Source organism: Lissotriton vulgaris, chromosome 4_1 (assembly GCF_964263255.1).
Source record: "Lissotriton vulgaris chromosome 4_1, aLisVul1.2, whole genome shotgun sequence".
NCBI classification, from domain to species: domain Eukaryota; kingdom Metazoa; phylum Chordata; class Amphibia; order Caudata; family Salamandridae; genus Lissotriton; species Lissotriton vulgaris.
This window is the reverse complement of record NC_141691.1, coordinates 1297230846-1297248009: the sequence shown is the minus strand read 5'-3', so window position 1 is coordinate 1297248009 and position 17164 is coordinate 1297230846. Positions and strand designations below refer to the sequence as shown.

At 46.3% G+C, this 17164-nt stretch overlaps 1 protein-coding gene across 2 annotated transcripts in view; it reads right to left on the bottom strand.

Moving 5' to 3' along the window:
• RPRD1A (regulation of nuclear pre-mRNA domain containing 1A) overlaps nucleotides 1–17164 on the bottom strand; it is a 431185-nt gene that overhangs the window by 119049 nt on the left and 294972 nt on the right. The window contains exon 7 of one of the 2 annotated variants that reach the window (XM_086965532.1): nucleotides 8850–8910. The exons of the other annotated variant lie outside the window; for it this stretch is intronic. Within the exon in view, the coding sequence (XP_086821658.1) occupies nucleotides 8890–8910 (21 nt within the window). The 3' untranslated portion in view covers nucleotides 8850–8889. Of the gene's footprint in view, nucleotides 1–8849; nucleotides 8911–17164 lie in introns of those variants that run through there. 2 annotated transcript variants of the gene reach the window in all.

Below are 17164 nucleotides of genomic sequence, written 5' to 3'. Positions count from 1 at the left end.
TAGTGCTGCACCAGAGGCATGCAATTTTACTCAGCTGCTTGAGCTACAAACATTTGGTGAAAAGCCTCAAATCAGGAGACCCTCGCCATAGCTTGCATCCAGCTTTCAGAATCCACTGAACAGTAGTCCCAAAAGTAATGGCACAGCAGTCCTGGCTCCACTGATTTGTTGGCTCGCGGTCATCCAAAGTGGGCTCTGTAAGGCCCAGTGAATAAAGGAGGCATGCTTGGTTAGAGAGGAGGAGCAGAATAGGCAGGCACTGCAGCAAAGCCTATCCACAGTGGAGCAGCCTGACACCTGCAGAGGAGAAATAAGGTATAGGGCTTACAGTACCATTCCTAGGGTTCTAGGAACCCCCAAAACTGCAGAAAGGGATGTACAATACAGGTCAGGATTAGAGATTTTATCCCCACCCTGTTCAAGCTCATCAGAAGTGGATTTAAACAGGTACTGCCCTTAAGCCTGCATACAGAAGCAGAATCAGGAAAGCAAACTGATATACCAACCACGCAGCTACTGTTGGACATTTGCAGGAATGTGCTTGCCTACTAGGCCATTATTGTCCAATTAGTGACCAGCGACTTATTACTCTGAGGTCTGGTGAAATACACACCAGCATAGTAGCTTGGAAGCATCTAGTATCTGGGTTCCTGAGCACAAGTGGCAGCTGCCTTAGAAGACCTCTTCTACATGCTACCTCACCAGCCAAAATAAGTGAACTGGTCCTATAAATGCTAAGGATCTGCTAGGATAGTCACAGAGAATTGTCCTACGTCCAAATTCCAGATTCATTGGTTCACGATAGGGTGAAATCAAAGGGAGACTTTGGTTCATTCAATCTTTAAAATTAAACATAAAATGACAACGTATCAAGAAGAAGCCTAGTACAAACATCTTTACCCAAGAAGTTGTCAATTCGATTCACTTAATATCATCCAAGACAACAGTGACACTCCTATACATTTTTTTAATGAAGGTAAATATCTGGGCTGACCTAAAATGCGTTTTCTGAAACTGAAAGGAGAAATGGGTAACATAAAAGGACTAGAAATGTTCAATCTGAAGAACAAAATGCAGAACTACTGGCATAACAGAAGGATCTTGAAAACCGGTCATAGAAAAACAATGCATTTACCAGGGGCGAAAGCAGAGGTTTTTATATTAGATCAAAATAAAATAAAAATCGGTCTGAGAAATGCTCTATGAGATTAGAGACAGACTGGAGGACCCTTCAATTTACCTGGATCGCACATACAGATAAGATGGAGGAAGTACATGCTGAGACAGCGCTCCCAGATATACTTACGAAGCTGCACATTCTTATGTTAAGAAGAAAACACATCTCAGAGTGCTGCATGGGGGGATTTAACACTGCTACTTCACTACCAGGCCCAGCCTCCAAGACTCTTGAGAAATAGGGGAGAACTGAGAACTAGCTACAAATGAGTCATACCTATTCAGCTTGTCATTTAAGTGAAAGAAGAAGGTGGTGCTGGTGTTATCCTTACAGAAGCTAGAGAAATGTGAAGTCCTGAGGATGAAGTGAGCGATCCTGAATCTTTGGCGGTAAGCCCGGGGAAAGAAGAGTACAACTTCTTGAGTTTCAGACTGTCAATGTTCAGGAAAGTAGGATACAGCCTTAATCAGACCCCTGCCTGCCGCACATCTTCCACAGAGCCGCCACCGCCGCCATAGCGCCAGAGCTATGACGCATCATCAACACCACCTTCAAATACGGCACTTTCCCCGACGATTGAAAACAAGCAGAAGTCAAGCCCCTCCTCAAGAAACCCTCTGCAGACCCGAAGGACCTGAAAAATAACTAACCCATCTCTCTCATTCCCTTCATGCCCAAAGCCACCAAGTAGATAGTCAACGCCCAGCTGACACACTTCATCCAAGGAAACGCCATACTGGACTCCTCCCAATCTGGATTCCGCAGTAACCACAGCACAGAGACCGCCCTCCTCGCCGCCACTGATGACATTCACATGCTCCTCAACCAGGACCACACCATGGCCCTCATCCTACTAGACCTCTCCGTGGCCTTTAACACCATCTCCCTTCGCGCCCTCACAGCCAGACTCCACGACACTGGCAAACAGGAAAACGCCCTAGACTGGCTCTGCACCTTCCTCGCCGGCAGAACCCAAAGGATCCGACCCCCGCCTTTCCTCTCCGAACCCACAGAGATCAACTGCAGAGTTCCCCAAGTATCATCACTCAGTCCCACGCTCTTCAACAGCTACATGGCCCCCCTCGCCGCCATCGACAGACAGAATGGATTCAGCATAGTATTATATGCAGACGACACACAACCCATCCTCTATCCACGAAGGACCACAAAGCCACCAAACTCCGCTTCCAGGAAGGAATGAAAGATTTCGCAGGGTGGAGAAGCAGCAGCTGTCTGAAGCTCAACTCGGAGAAGACAGAAGTCCTCATCCTTGGACCCACCCCCTCAGCTTGGGACAACACCTGGTGGCCCACCGCCCTCAGCAACACCCCCACTGACTACACCCGGAACCTCGGCATCATACTCGACTCCTCTCTCACCATGACCCACCAGATCAACGTAGTCGCCTCCACCTGCTTCCACACTCTCCACATCCTTTGCAAGACTTTCAAGTGGATCCCCTCCAAAGCCAGAAAGATCATCAGCCACACACTCCTAACATATTTACAACAAGGGGTGGTGAGGGACAGAGTCTCTGAATTAAGCAGAAAGCTCTCACCCAGTCAAGAGATCAGGGCTAGATCCAACACCGTTTTTTAGCTCACTGCACCATCCCAGTTTCAGAACCTGGCTGTATGCAAATTAGTCTGTTACTGTCCCAGTGCATGATGGGAACAGGGCAAACCAAACTACAAAAGCCAATTCTTACACTGGGAAGGAAACAAGCTCCCGGGGACCGGTTTCTGGCATTACAGCCGTCTTCGGCCCGGTTTGCTTGAATCCTGATGGTGCAATGAGCAAGGGTCTCACATCTGAGAATACCCTTCCACGCTTAGGGTGGACAAAAATATTTACAACAAGGGGTGGTGAGGGACAGAGTCTCTGAATTAAGCAGAAAGCTCTCACCCAGTCAAGAGATCAGGGCTAGATCCAACACCGTTTTTTAGCTCACTGCACCATCCCAGTTTCAGAACCTGGCTGTATGCAAATTAGTCTGTTCCTGTCCCAGTGCATGATGGGAACAGGGCAAACCAAACTACAAAAGCCAATTCTTACACTGGGAAGGAAACAAGCTCCCGGGGACCGGTTTCTGGCATTACAGCCGTCTTCGGCCCGGTTTGCTTGAATCCTGATGGTGCAATGAGCAAGGGTCTCACATCTGAGAATACCCTTCCACGCTTAGGGTGGACAAAAATATTTACAACAAGGGGTGGTGAGGGACAGAGTCTCTGAATTAAGCAGAAAGCTCTCACCCAGTCAAGAGTTCAGGGCTAGATCCAACACCGATTTTTAGCTCACTGCACCATCCCAGTTTCAGAACCTGGCTGTATGCAAATTAGTCTGTTCCTGTCCCAGTGCATGATGGGAACAGGGCAAACCAAACTACAAAAGCCAATTCTTACACTGGGAAGGAAACAAGCTCCCGGGGACCGGTTTCTGGCATTACAGCCGTCTTCGGCCCGGTTTGCTTGAATCCTGATGGTGCAATGAGCAAGGGTCTCACATCTGAGAATACCCTTCCACGCTTAGGGTGGACAAAAATATTTACAAGGGGTGGTGAGGGACAGAGTCTCTGAATTAAGCAGAAAGCTCTCACCCAGTCAAGAGATCAGGGCTAGATCCAACACCGTTTTTTAGCTCACTGCACCATCCCAGTTTCAGAACCTGGCTGTATGCAAATTAGTCTGTTCCTGTCCCAGTGCATGATGGGAACAGGGCAAACCAAACTACAAAAGCCAATTCTTACACTGTGAAGGAAACAAGCTCCCGGGGACCGGTTTCTGGCATTACAGCCGTCTTCGGCCCGGTTTGCTTGAATCCTGATGGTGCAATGAGCAAGGGTCTCACATCTGAGAATACCCTTCCACGCTTAGGGTGGACAAAAATATTTACAACAAGGGGTGGTGAGGGACAGAGTCTCTGAATTAAGCAGAAAGCTCTCACCCAGTCAAGAGATCAGGGCTAGATCCAACACCGTTTTTTAGCTCACTGCACCATCCCAGTTTCAGAACCTGGCTGTATGCAAATTAGTCTGTTCCTATCCCAGTGCATGATGGGAACAGGGCAAACCAAACTACAAAAGCCAATTCTTACACTGGGAAGGAAACAAGCTCCCGGGGACCGGTTTCTGGCATTACAGCCGTCTTCGGCCCGGTTTGCTTGAATCCTGATGGTGCAATGAGCAAGGGTCTCACATCTGAGAATACCCTTCCACGCTTAGGGTGGACAAAAATATTTACAACAAGGGGTGGTGAGGGACAGAGTCTCTGAATTAAGCAGAAAGCTCTCACCCAGTCAAGAGATCAGGGCTAGATCCAACACCGTTTTTTAGCTCACTGCACCATCCCAGTTTCAGAACTTGGCTGTATGCAAATTAGTCTGTTCCTGTCCCAGTGCATGATGGGAACAGGGCAAACCAAACTACAAAAGCCAATTCTTACACTGGGAAGGAAACAAGCTCCCGGGGACCGGTTTCTGGCATTACAGCCGTCTTCGGCCCGGTTTGCTTGAATCCTGATGGTGCAATGAGCAAGGGTCTCACATCTGAGAATACCCTTCCACGCTTAGGGTGGACACAAATATTTACAACAAGGGGTGGTGAGGGACAGAGTGTGGCAGGGTATACTCAGACATGAGTCCCTTTCTCACTGCTCCATCAGGATTCAAGCAAGCCAGGCCGAAGACGGCTGAAATGCCAGAAACCGGTCCCCGGTAGCTTGTCTCCTTTCTGGTGAAGAATTGGCTTGGTAGTTTAGTCTGCCCTGTTCCCATGATGCACTGGGCCAGGGACAGACTGATTTGCATATAGCCAGGTTCTGAGCTGGGATGGGGCAGTGAGATAAATAACGGTGATGGATCAAGCCCTGATCTTTGGACTTGGTAAGAGTGGTCTGCTTAATTCAGACACTCTGTTCATCACCACCCCCTTTTCTGAATCGTTTTTGGCCACTATAGGTGTGGCAGGGTATACTCAGACATGAGTCCCTTTCTCACTGCTCCATCAGGATTCAAGCAAGCCGGGCCGAAGACTGCTGAAATGCCAGAAACCGGTCCCCGGTAGCTTGTCTCCTTTCTGGTGAAGAATTGGCTTGGTAGTTTAGTCTGCCCTGTTCCCATGATGCACTGGGCCAGGGACAGACTGATTTGCATATAGCCAGGTTCTGAGCTGGGATGGTGCAGTGAGATAAATAACGGTGATGGATCAAGCCCTGATCTTTGGACTGGGTAAGAGTGGTCTGCTTAATTCAGACACTCTGTTCATCACCACCCCCTTTTCTGAACACACTCCTAACAAGCAGATGGGACTACAGAAACGCCCTCTATGCTGGGATCAACAGATCCCTACTACGCAACTCCAGACCATCCGGAACACCGCAGCCAGACTCGTCCTCGGCATCCCACGACATGAGCACATCTCCCAACACCTGAGAGACCTCTACTGGCTCCCTGTCGAGAGTAGAGTAACCTTCAAGCTACTCAACCATGCCTCCAAAGCTCTCCACAACACTGGACCAAAATTACCTTAGAGAAAGAGTCTCGATCCACGTACCCAAAAGAAAACTCTGCTCCGCCGACCTCGCCCTAGCAGAAACCCCGCGCATCCACAGAACCAGAGCGGGTGGAAGAGCTACCTACATCGTGGTCAAAGCCTGGCACAAGCTCCCGGTCAACATCAGACGCTCCCCTACTCTGCACATCTTCAAGAAGAGCCTAAAGACCTGGCTTTTTGGCTAGCTCGAAGCTGCATCCCCCACTCCCAGCGCCTGGAGACTCTCACGGGTGAGTAGCGCATTTCACAATTCCCTGATTGATTGAATCAGAGGACACACCAAAAGCTAAATCCAAGCTCCTACAACACCCAATGGAGGTCAGTTGAGCAGAATCACCAGGCTAGAAGTATTGGAGGCTAACACTCCAGATAGCAGTACAGCACTCGTCTACAAGCCTTTCACAGAATACTGGATCAAATGGAGAACAGCCTCTTTGATTCCTTCCAGCATAGTAACTAAATTTTGGGGTCACAGCAGGATGCACCAAATATTGCGAGTCCAAAGGTAAGCAAAGAGATCCATCTATATTATTACTCAAGCTGATTGTGAAACTCTTTAAGGGACTACTGGCAGCCAGACAGACCCCATTTTTGCCAGGCTTGAAAGATTAAGACCAACACCGCTTCAGTGGTTGGCAGTATGCAATTCAAAGTAGATCCTACACTAACAGAATGCGCACAATAAACACAAGAATGCATTGGTGCTCTCGTCAGAAGTCGAGAAGCCTTTCCCATGTTAACAAGAGCTCTCTGGATCACACACTTACATCAAAATGTCTGGGCCCTACCACTCAGGACTGGGTTATGGCTACTTATAGGAATACTCAAGGAGATTTCCTCACTGCCCTTTTCCATTTATAGGGGTAGTAAGCAAGGGTGCCTTTTCACACCTCCTTTTTGCTTTATCCATGAAGCTGTTCACTACACAAATATATTGGAATGCTGGCATTGTAAAGATACAGATCAGCTGAACAGAATTATATGTGGAGATGATCTCTTGATGTTTGTATGTGGCTTGCTGTTTTCTCTACCGCCACTGATGAAGGAACTGAATCAATACCGTAAAGTTTCTTGGCCCAAGGACCAGGAAATGCACTTCGTATGCAGCTCCCTTTAATCATTTATCTTGGTATCCAGATGATGTTGGATGTCTCCCATATGATTCAATAGACCCATATACTTTTCCCACATAACATTAAAAAGGAGTTGCTGAGACAGAACATGGGAGGGCTCAGACAGATCGGGAGAACTGCAGCAATTAAAAACACAATCCAGCTCATAATTCTATAGCTTTTCAGATAGTACTTCTTTTAATTTCCCCTAGTCTTCCCAAACAATTTGAGAGAGCCTGGAGAGAGGAGATGGACATGATAGATGCAATGTTTGGGGTCACCCTTCCCAGACATTGCAGAGCTTATCTGAATCTGGTAAAATCCCATTACATAGTAAGGGTGGGGTGTGGAGGGAGAGAGAATTAATAGCTGCCACTGGTATTTGCTATTGATAAACAATCCAATAGTGACAACCCTTCTTGTGCCGAAAATGAATGGACCAAATCAGGGTCTTGCTGGTAATGGAGAACCTTACTTCATCTAATGAGCCTGTAGCTTTTGATACACTCTGGTGTCATGGCATATTTGTTGAATTAAAACAGGAATCATTTGTGCTCCAAGTTCTTGGGGTTTGCTAAAGTCTCACATACGGGCAGGCGCCGAGGGGGGGGGGGGGGGGGGGGGGGGGGGGGGTGCTTACGAGCCGGCACCCGAGCAGATTCCCGGTAAGGTGCTGGGCTTCTGACGCCAATAGCCCTTGGAGCACTTCTCCTTTATGTAATTAGGTCACATCAGGAAAGTTCAAACTATTTAGTTGCAACCAAACTGTAAGATTCACAGGTTGGCCCCGTCCTGATTTCATAGAGGGTTCTTTACCCTTTCAAAAACCTTCATTCACGTGCACTGTTTATTTTTACACTCAATCTTTTGGTCCTGATGAAGGGCCACGGATCACTAGGGCTGCATGGGTGCGAAACATGTCGACCCTTTAGTTACCCAGGCACACTGCACCGATTGGGGTAGATGTTAACCTTCTGGTTTTTCATTCTGACAAGTGTACCGTCACATTAAACATAGTTCTTTGGTAACCCTTAGCCAGTTTTAAACCTTGCACGCACTGACCTACCCTTCAAATAGGACTCACACCGGCAAGCACCATACGGCATTTGCAAAAGATCTCCTCTAAAGCGACCCTTCGGGGGACCCGTAGGGCATTGCAGCGCCGGTCCGACGAGAAGCAAACGCCCTATGATTAAGCATGACATCCTTCAGGGGGTGTGGGGAAACAAGAGGCAAGACGTGTTCTTCCCTCTCATGAGTGGGTTCTAGACCAAGGACACCACCTTTCAAACTCTTCCTACATTTTCTAGTGCCCTTTTGAAGTTAGTGGGTGACTTTCTGCACACCCCCCCCCCACAGTGTCTCCCCCATTTTGAAGTAACGATTGCTAAAGTAGTATATTTGGACAAGATACGTACTGGGGACACAGGGATCCCGGCGTATAACTAATTCAGAGATTATCTTGCTTGTTAGGGACCGGCTCTATTTATGAAAAGAGAGAGAAAAATTACATATTTTCCTTTGCTGTTGGTCTTCTACTCCAGGTGGGTGGAACAAACATAGCACTGACTTCACAGGTCTGTGTATTGCCGGCCAGTTGGATGTAGGCAATTACGTTTTTTGAAACCAAATAAAATTATTAATCTATGTAGATTATTTTTTTTTTTTACATTTGAATCAGGGAAATCATGCTTTGTAAATGTCTGGACTGAAGACCAAGTAGAAGTTTGATAAATATTAAGTACTGGGACTCACTAGCAGAAACAAACCACTAGCATCCGACTCATGGAGGGACAATATGCTACACATGATCTTTATTTGCAAATGCACTTTCTTTAATGAATAGCACACCCCTTCTATGAACTTTCTAATTGCATATGATCTTGCCTGTCTGAGACTTGGAACTACAATAAAACTTGTTCATCCTTTTTATTAATTTAATTTTTTGTAAACACGCTCTTCTACTCAAAAGGGGAGAGTAGGCAAACAGTCTAGGAGAGATATCTTTCTTTCCACTTGAAATCCCGAAACGTTTGGCTAAAAGAAAGCAGTCACCTCAAGTTCACTCCATCCTGTAAAAATGTTGCATACAGAGGTTAATAAGAGTTCTTATGCATGCATGTTTATACTTCCGTTACAATGTGTCAAACATTTCTTTAAATTTAAGAAATATTAAAAAGAGAGAATTATTAATAATGAAGCTACCATTACCTGTCCTGAAAAGCTCAAAGCCACTTGAATCATTACTGCTTCAAAGATGGAGGTTAAAGCCTCTTGAGAAATGTACATTTTTCTATTTGGAAGTGGTCATTTCAGTCACATACTACCTGTATAATACGCAGGAGCCACATCTTTTCCAGCTTCCTTATTTGCTCTCATGAGGAATCTTACAAAGCATTATTCCTTGCATTTTTTGCTGTTTTTAAATGCTTTGATCTAGATATGGATTGGTGCATTTTATGGGAACATTATTATCCAGAGAACTTGAGGGACTGCAACAATGATTTCAATGGCCTCTTGAGCAAGGACTTGATAACTTTAATATTCATTTAATAGACGGGTACAGGGTGAATTAGGGCAGCCACGGCTTCCACATATCTACTGCTTCCCACCTAAACACAAGTACTTTGAAAATCAGTTGAACAAGTTACTTACCTTCGGTAATGCTCTTTCTGGTAGAGAGTCAAACTAACAGTAGATTCCTCACCTTAAAATATTCCAGGAATCAGACTTGAAGCAGTACCCCAGCTCCACAAAAGGTGGCACCTGCGACTCCACGTCTATGTCATCCGTGTCGGATGTGACCTGCACAGCTCTAAATTGGCACCACACATGCACATACGCTGACATCAGTTGTTTTCTTGACTCTTCCATGCCCGCAGACGCAGAGTCCAAGTAAAATTGGTTGAGACCAAGGTGCAGATTCCTACGATTGGAATCTTTTTAGGTGATTAAGTCCAGTTCACAAAATGGGGAGGATAGGAGAGTTGGAGAGTAATCTGCGGTTAAATAGAGTCTCTGCCAGAAAGTGCACAACCAAAGGTAAATAACTTGAAACATGAAGTCCCACTGGGGCATATTGAAAATTGAAGGGGAAAACAAATATTGTAATCCTTTAAGGAAACGTATCACAACCAGTGATTTAAACAAAGACGGCTGGTCTGGCAAACAGAAAAAGGCCAAAATAGCTTTCAACAGCGCCCAAAGCATTGCAACAAGTCACCAAGGTCTCTCGGATGCAGAGGTTTGGCTTGATTGGTTTTTATATACTAAATAGGGCATACCTTACCCCAGACTGAATTAACCGGCTCTTCCACAGGGAAGATGCAGAATGCTCAAGATGCAGAGAAAAGGGAACAAAGTTGAAAACACATGCTGTGGAGTTGTATGTCATTAGAGAACTACTGGCAGGAAGTGATAGGAGAAGTAGGGCGGATTATAGAGCGGGACATAACACGCACACCAGAACATGTCCTACTAAGCATGTTCCCTCACACAGCCAAGATTACAGTCACCAATAAATTTCAAGACCTAGCATTTATATTGGCAAAAAGAGATAACCAGAAAGTGGAAGGCACTGATAGGACCTAGCCTCCATAGATGGAAGAAAGAACTGGAGAAGTGGGTGAGCAGCAGAGGTAGAATTCTGCTCAGGTATGCGAGAAGAGGGATATGCAGAATTTAACGAACACAAGCCTGGGAGGTAATACTGGAAGACATGAAAAACCCTGACCCGGAAGGGGATTCCGCCACCTCCCAGGGAGGGCCTGGACAGGGAAGCCCTGGGAGGCGAGAGCGGTAAGAGGCATTGGTACCAGAACGAGAGAGGAGGGATCAATAATAGGGATACAAGTTCACAGAACCACCCAGAAGGATGAGGCATGATTTCATAGGAGCAGCAGCGCAGGAAGGGGGGGCTGGGGGGGGGGGGGGGGATATGTTGGGGAAATTTAGGAGGGGGAATGATGCCCATACAGATGTGAGCCAGACAGTGGCAACAAGGATGATTACTAAATGTGGCTGAAATATAAAAGTTCCTAATGTGTTGAGCAGATATGGAACGCAACAGAAAGAGATATAGGATTTGAAAGTTGGAACTTTATGGATAAATTTCCAGATGTACTGCTACGACGAATTATTAAAAGGCAATAAAAATATAATTTAAAAAAACAGCGCCCAAAGCAAAGCCTCATTGCGCGACAGACAATAAGAACAAAACCTCGGACAGCTTAGCATGAAGTAGGTCGACCTGTTTGTTTGCGCAACAGGCCACAAACTTGTCCCAACAGTGTATACAGAATTGACAGAGGAAGGTCTGGCTGCCTGGATGACATCCACAACCTTGGAAGGAAGGCCAAAAGTGTTCAACTGTCGCTACTCAAACTCCAAGTATGGAGGTGGAGATTGTGCAGGTTACGCAGCAGGCCCTTGCACTGCAGCTGCTACAGAAGATCCTCGCAGAGGGGAAGCCTCATTAGAGGACAGATGGTCATGCCTAGGAGTTAAGGATACCATACTATCCCTACCCAATCTGGAGCCACCGAGATGGCTTAGGCCCTGTCGTTCATTATCTTCTTCAGAACTCCAGGCTAGAGTAGTATCGGCAGCAAAGCATACCGGAGACCCAAATTCCAGTCTAGGGGGATTGAGCCTTTGAGTGAAAGCCACTTTGGAAACTCTAACACAGAACTCCTGACATTATGCATTCTCAGCGGTGGCAAACAGACTAAGCCAGGGCTCTCCCCATTTTCAGAAATGACCTTGCGCCCCCTCTGAGGACAACCTTAACTTGTGATCTGCTAGGTGTCGACAACAGAGTTTGTCCGCCCTGGTGTTTAAAGACCCGGCCAAGTGCTATATCACCAGGATAATCCCCTGAAATTTCAGCCACGTCCAGAGGAGCAGGTCCTCCTGACACATGGTCCATAACCACACCCACCCTGCTAGGTGCAGCACCACATGGCAGTGATGTTGTCCACGAACACCAGAACCAGCCTCCTTTCTACCGATGGCAGGAAGGCTTTCAACACCAAGCAGATGGGTTGCAACACCAACATGTTGATGTGGAGCTGAGACTGTTGGAGACAAGAGGCCTCTGATCTCCGCCTCTTCCAGATAGGCTCCCCATCCCAGAAGAGATGCATCAGTCACCTCTGTCAGCTCGATGGGGGGTAAGGCAAGATCTGCAGCTGACCCAATTGTGGTCCAGTAGCCATTCCTGCAGATCTTTTGCAGTCCTATCTGGAATCACAAATTGGTCGGAGAGGTCCCTGTGGTGCTGTTGCCACTGGGACTTTAAATCCCGCTTCAGAGCCAACACATGCCATCTGGTGTGCTTGACCAATAGGATGTCCCAGCTCCAGTGGCCTCAGAGTCATCCCCACTGAGATCCAGGAAACAGGCTGAAACATCAGGATTCTAGCACAAATGTCCTGGTCTCTTCATTCTGTGGGATAAGTGCGAAACTACACCATGTCCAGAATGGCTCAGATGAAAGGGAGAATCTGAGAGAGTCCGTGTGACTTCGTCATGTTTATAGTGAACCCCAATAAAGTTAAGAGGTCCGCTGCAGTCTGGGCATGAGTGACAGCCAGTTAATAGGGGAAGACTGAGATCCCAGACCTCCAAAGATAACTGCAAGTACGGCCATGCCTTTCGTGAACACCCGAGGGGTACTGGTGAAGCTAAACGGGAGCACAGCAAACTGAAAATACTTCTAGTCCACCGTGAACTGCAGATAGTGCCTACAGGACGGGTATGTGAAAACACGAGTCCTGCAAGTTCAACGCTAACATCCAGAATCCACGGCCGAGAGCAGACTAGACCTGGACCAAGATGAGCATTTTGAATTGGTCCTTCCTTGGGAAGGCACTGATATGGTGAAAGTCTAGGAAAGGCATAGCCTGGAGTCCTTTTTCAGCAACAGAAAGTAGCGGGAATCAAAACCACGGCCTACACCTGGCGATGGCATCCTCTCAATGGCTCATTTGTCCAAAAGAGACTGCACTTCCTGTTGTAGAAGGGACAAATAGTCCTCCGTCATACATTCTTGGGATGATGGCAAGGGTGGCGGGGTTCAAAATAATGGAAGTGTGTAACCCTCTTGAACGAACTGTAACACATACTTGTCCAAGGTGATGGCCTTCCAGCATGGCAGAAAGCATCAAACCCTGCCCCATATAGGGTGGCGGTGTGTTGATAAGGACATGTTGAAAAGGCTTAGAGGCTGCAGCGGCTGGAGGGCAGATGAATGGGCTGAACGCTGCCCTTAGTGCCTGCATGGCAAGTGGGAACCTTGAAACCAAACTGAAGTGAAGCCTGTTTAGACCCCGTTTAAGCTGCACAGCCATATCATCAAATCAGTCCAATAAATCAAACTTATAGTGTGCTTCAATTTAATCCTTATTTTCTCCATCACCTTCCTAGACATAACACAAATGCAGCTGCTGCCAAAATCTGGCTCTAAGCGGGTTTTATATTGCTTTGCTGAAAACACACGTAAGACACTTGATGGTGCTTCGCATGCAGAGAGCTGGTGGAAGATGATGTGATCCTCTGCCACTGAGATTTTGAGGTATGGGCCCGCCCTGCTAACACCCAAAAGAGACCTTCATAGATATAATATACTATGCTAAATAGGGAGGGTGAGAAATAGGTGTTGTTAATTCCTATTCATTACAGCATTTTAGTATGCTGTCACCGTTCGCTTTTTATGGACTAGTAACTATGCTGATAACTTTGTTTCTTATAATATGTTTGCTTGGATTATATAAGATACTGCGTTTGAGAACCCTGCATTATTAAATAAATATTTCAAATATGCACATGTCCTCATTAACTCCACGTTCTGGATTGAAATGATTATATAATGAAAGAGTGTTCATGTGTTCCACGATACCTGAGGTAATCTAAGTTCATGTTCTGGTTTGTCTAAACATTGGGAGTTTGTTATGACCAATGAGACACTGTAGCTAGCTCGGTAAGGGGATTTTGGGTACTGAGGAGTTTTGGGCCATCCTAATTCACGGAGCTTCCAGGTCTCTATGCACAGTTCTGTAGGAGAACGGAATTCCCGCTACAGTAACCAAGGAGTAAAGTGGTTGACTAATACTAAAGATGCCAGATGGTGCTAAGCAAAAGTGGTGTCATTTTAATTTGTTTGTGTATTCTCAGTTTTAGAGAACAGTGCAAAAAAAACACCTGTAAAAGATACAATGCTGGAAAAATCGAAAGTCTCCAGTGTAAGTATGTTGCATAGGTCCACATGCTAGAATCATTCCCATGTGTCAAGCTGAAATACCTGGCAGATTTTAAACAATGGCAGTACAAATATGTTGTCATGCTGTTGAGCACACAACATTATTGGGATCTTCTCATTATGTGTGTTGGAAATGGCCCTTTTTGCAGGGTTATCCCTAAACGTTTTGCTTCTTCCTCCTATTTTTTCCTGACCTACTGTTGTTGGCTTTAGGACTCTGGGCACTTTACCAGTGCTAACGTGCGTATGCTCTCGAAATAAATTGCGTTTATGGATTGGTGTTCTCTTGATTGGCATATTTGATTTACTGGTAAGCGCCTAGTAATGTGGACTACAGGTGCCAGGGCCTGCAAGTTAAAGTGGGCCTACAGCATTGATTGTGCCACCCACATGAGTAACCCCAAAAAGCTACTGCAGGCCAGCCAATGCACTGTCAGTGCACCCACTTCCCAGTCCCTAACCTTCCCTTTTCTTACATGTTAGTCACCCCTAAGGTAGGGCCAAGGTACCCTTGTGGGCAGGGTGCAGTGTATGTGAAAGGTAGGACATGCTCTGGTGTGTGTGGCATGTCCGGATAGTGAAAAACGGCCAATTTAGTTTTTCACTATTTCAAGGCTATCTGTTCCCATAGGATAGAATGGGGGCTTCGCTTATAAAATTTTATGAGCAGACCTACCCCTGGGAACAAGGTAGGGCAATAAATGTCAGTATGCCTGAACTCAGAACGTTAAAATGCATATTTTAGTGAGGGTGATCTTTACATTCGGTGTTTGAAAATACCACTTTTAGAAAGTAGGTATTTTCTTGCTTAGCCATCCAGTATGCCTCTTCTAAGATGCGTATTGACTGTTTGGCTTTGGAGTGACAGGGGTTGGGGATGTGCAGTGGCTCCAGAGAGTCTGGATGACTCCGGGCTGGGCTGAATAGACCTGGGCTGCGTTTAGAGAAGTGGAGGAGATTTCTTTTCACCCGAATGGGCCTGGTCTGCCTTCCACAATGCGGTCTCCACCTCCGGCCAGGAAGCTGCACCAGGGAGGCCAGAACTAGTTTTGATTGGGCACAGGGTTTCTCTGCCACCAGAGAAAAAAATGATTTTGCTGTAGAAGTATTGGGGCCCAGAGTCCAGAACTTTAGATCATCCCTGGAATTCAAGAGGGCCCTTTGCCGAGGAGAAGAGCTAGAGAGTCTGGGGAGAAGTGTACCCCTCTGCTGTGTGGGGCTAGCAGCTGTTTCTGCCAAGGAAAGGAGGAGGACTTTGCTGTGTGCTGTATCCTCTGCTTGAAGGAGATCTCCAAGGGCCTGTGTGTGTGCTGGCCTCCTGTTCTGAAGTCTCAGGGGCGCAAAGACTTCACCCCCAGCTCCCCTGAACTCTGCTGCTCTGAGTTCTGACTTGCCAAGAGGAGCCTGTGGCAGTTGTGGACCTCTGGAGGTTGTTGCTGCTGTTTGGGAGCTAGAAGAAAATTGAAGAACTGCAAAAATCAACGCATCGCTCTTCTTGCGGCTGTTTTTCTGACCCATCTCCATAGAGCGAGAAGAATTTCCACGCATCGCCGTTCCACTGCGAAAAACCAACACAACGCCCGTTGCTGCTGCAAGAATCGACGCATCGAGGGATTGCAGCTGAAGAAACCTGACACAGCACCGCTCGACGCCGCTGCATCGATCACCGATGCATTCCGTATTTCCCCGCATCGCACCTGTGTGGCAAGTTTTCCTGACACACCACCTGCAGACCGGTACCGTCACGAAGAATCAACACATCACCCCCTATACAGACTGGATTCGACACAATCATTTCTCTGCATGCCGTGGCACTGTTGCATCGCCTCCCCAAGGTCTCAGGAGTTTTTTGTTTCCGACTCTACAGCCGTTTGGCCTGGTGAATTTTGATGCAACTCCAGGTACTTTGTGTAATAGTCACGCATCCATAGTTTTCTATGGTACAAGTTGTAGAAACCATCTGAAAGTAATACTTTTAACTGTGTATGTTGGATTTTTGTGTGGTGTCCTCATGTGGTGTTTTCACTGTGTTACTGTGTGTGTTGGTACAAATACTTTACATATTGCCTTTGGGATAAGTCGGTCTGCTCCTGCCAAGCTACCAAGGGGGTGAGAAGGGGTTATCTAAAGTGTGCATCGCCCTTACCCGACTAGAAGCAAGGATCCCTATTTGGACAAAAGTACCTACCTCTGCCAACTACAGACCCCCATTTCTAACAATGTTGAGCCAAACTCTAGCCAAAAAGAAAATATGCTCTGACCACCACATATAAGAATATCAGAGCACAAGTGTTTAAGATAAAGTAATAAGACCATACAAAGGGATGGTGTAAGAGTTGCTTCTGAATCTATGAAAGATACCAATGCTGCAGAACTATTGCTACATTGCAAGAAACAATGAGGCCTTCCAGATAAGGAATTTAATTCGCCTGTGGTTCAGTTAAAGAAGTATGAGTTTTGCTAGAAGAGTATTAACTTTCCAATGTGGTAGCAACTCTGTTACTGGCAGCATGCACAGAAAAGACAAGTGTAAAGTAATTAAATTGTAGGTGAGACAATATTTTGTACTTCTAGTTGTCTGTACTTGGAAATGGCAGACAGATGAAACTCCAGTGGTCGTAAAAGTCAGTCAAGCTTTAATCCAGCCTAATAAGACAGAGTAACTTTCTGTAGCTACTTGAAATGTAAAATGTTTTCTGATTTAGAGCAGAACTGTTGATGTGAATAAGGTCCTGGATGCAATAGTTTGGAATGCCTAACTAGCAAAATATCATGTGCTCAAAGAGCAAGATTGTCAGCAGGCATTTCACCTTGTCTTGACTATGTCTGAAAAAGATAAATGTATCTGGAACTTGAAAAGCTTATTATGTCCGAGTAATGCATTGTGCAACTTAGTGATGTCCGGCTCTCAATCCTGGCCTGAATGCCAATACCGAGGTAGTCTCCCAGTCACTGATTTCCCCAGCAGTTGTGCCATCTCAATGTAAATATGTTATCCAATTACTCATTACCACAACAGTTACCGTTTATCGAAGGTGACTATGGTTTTGTGCCTCTTGTATGTGATG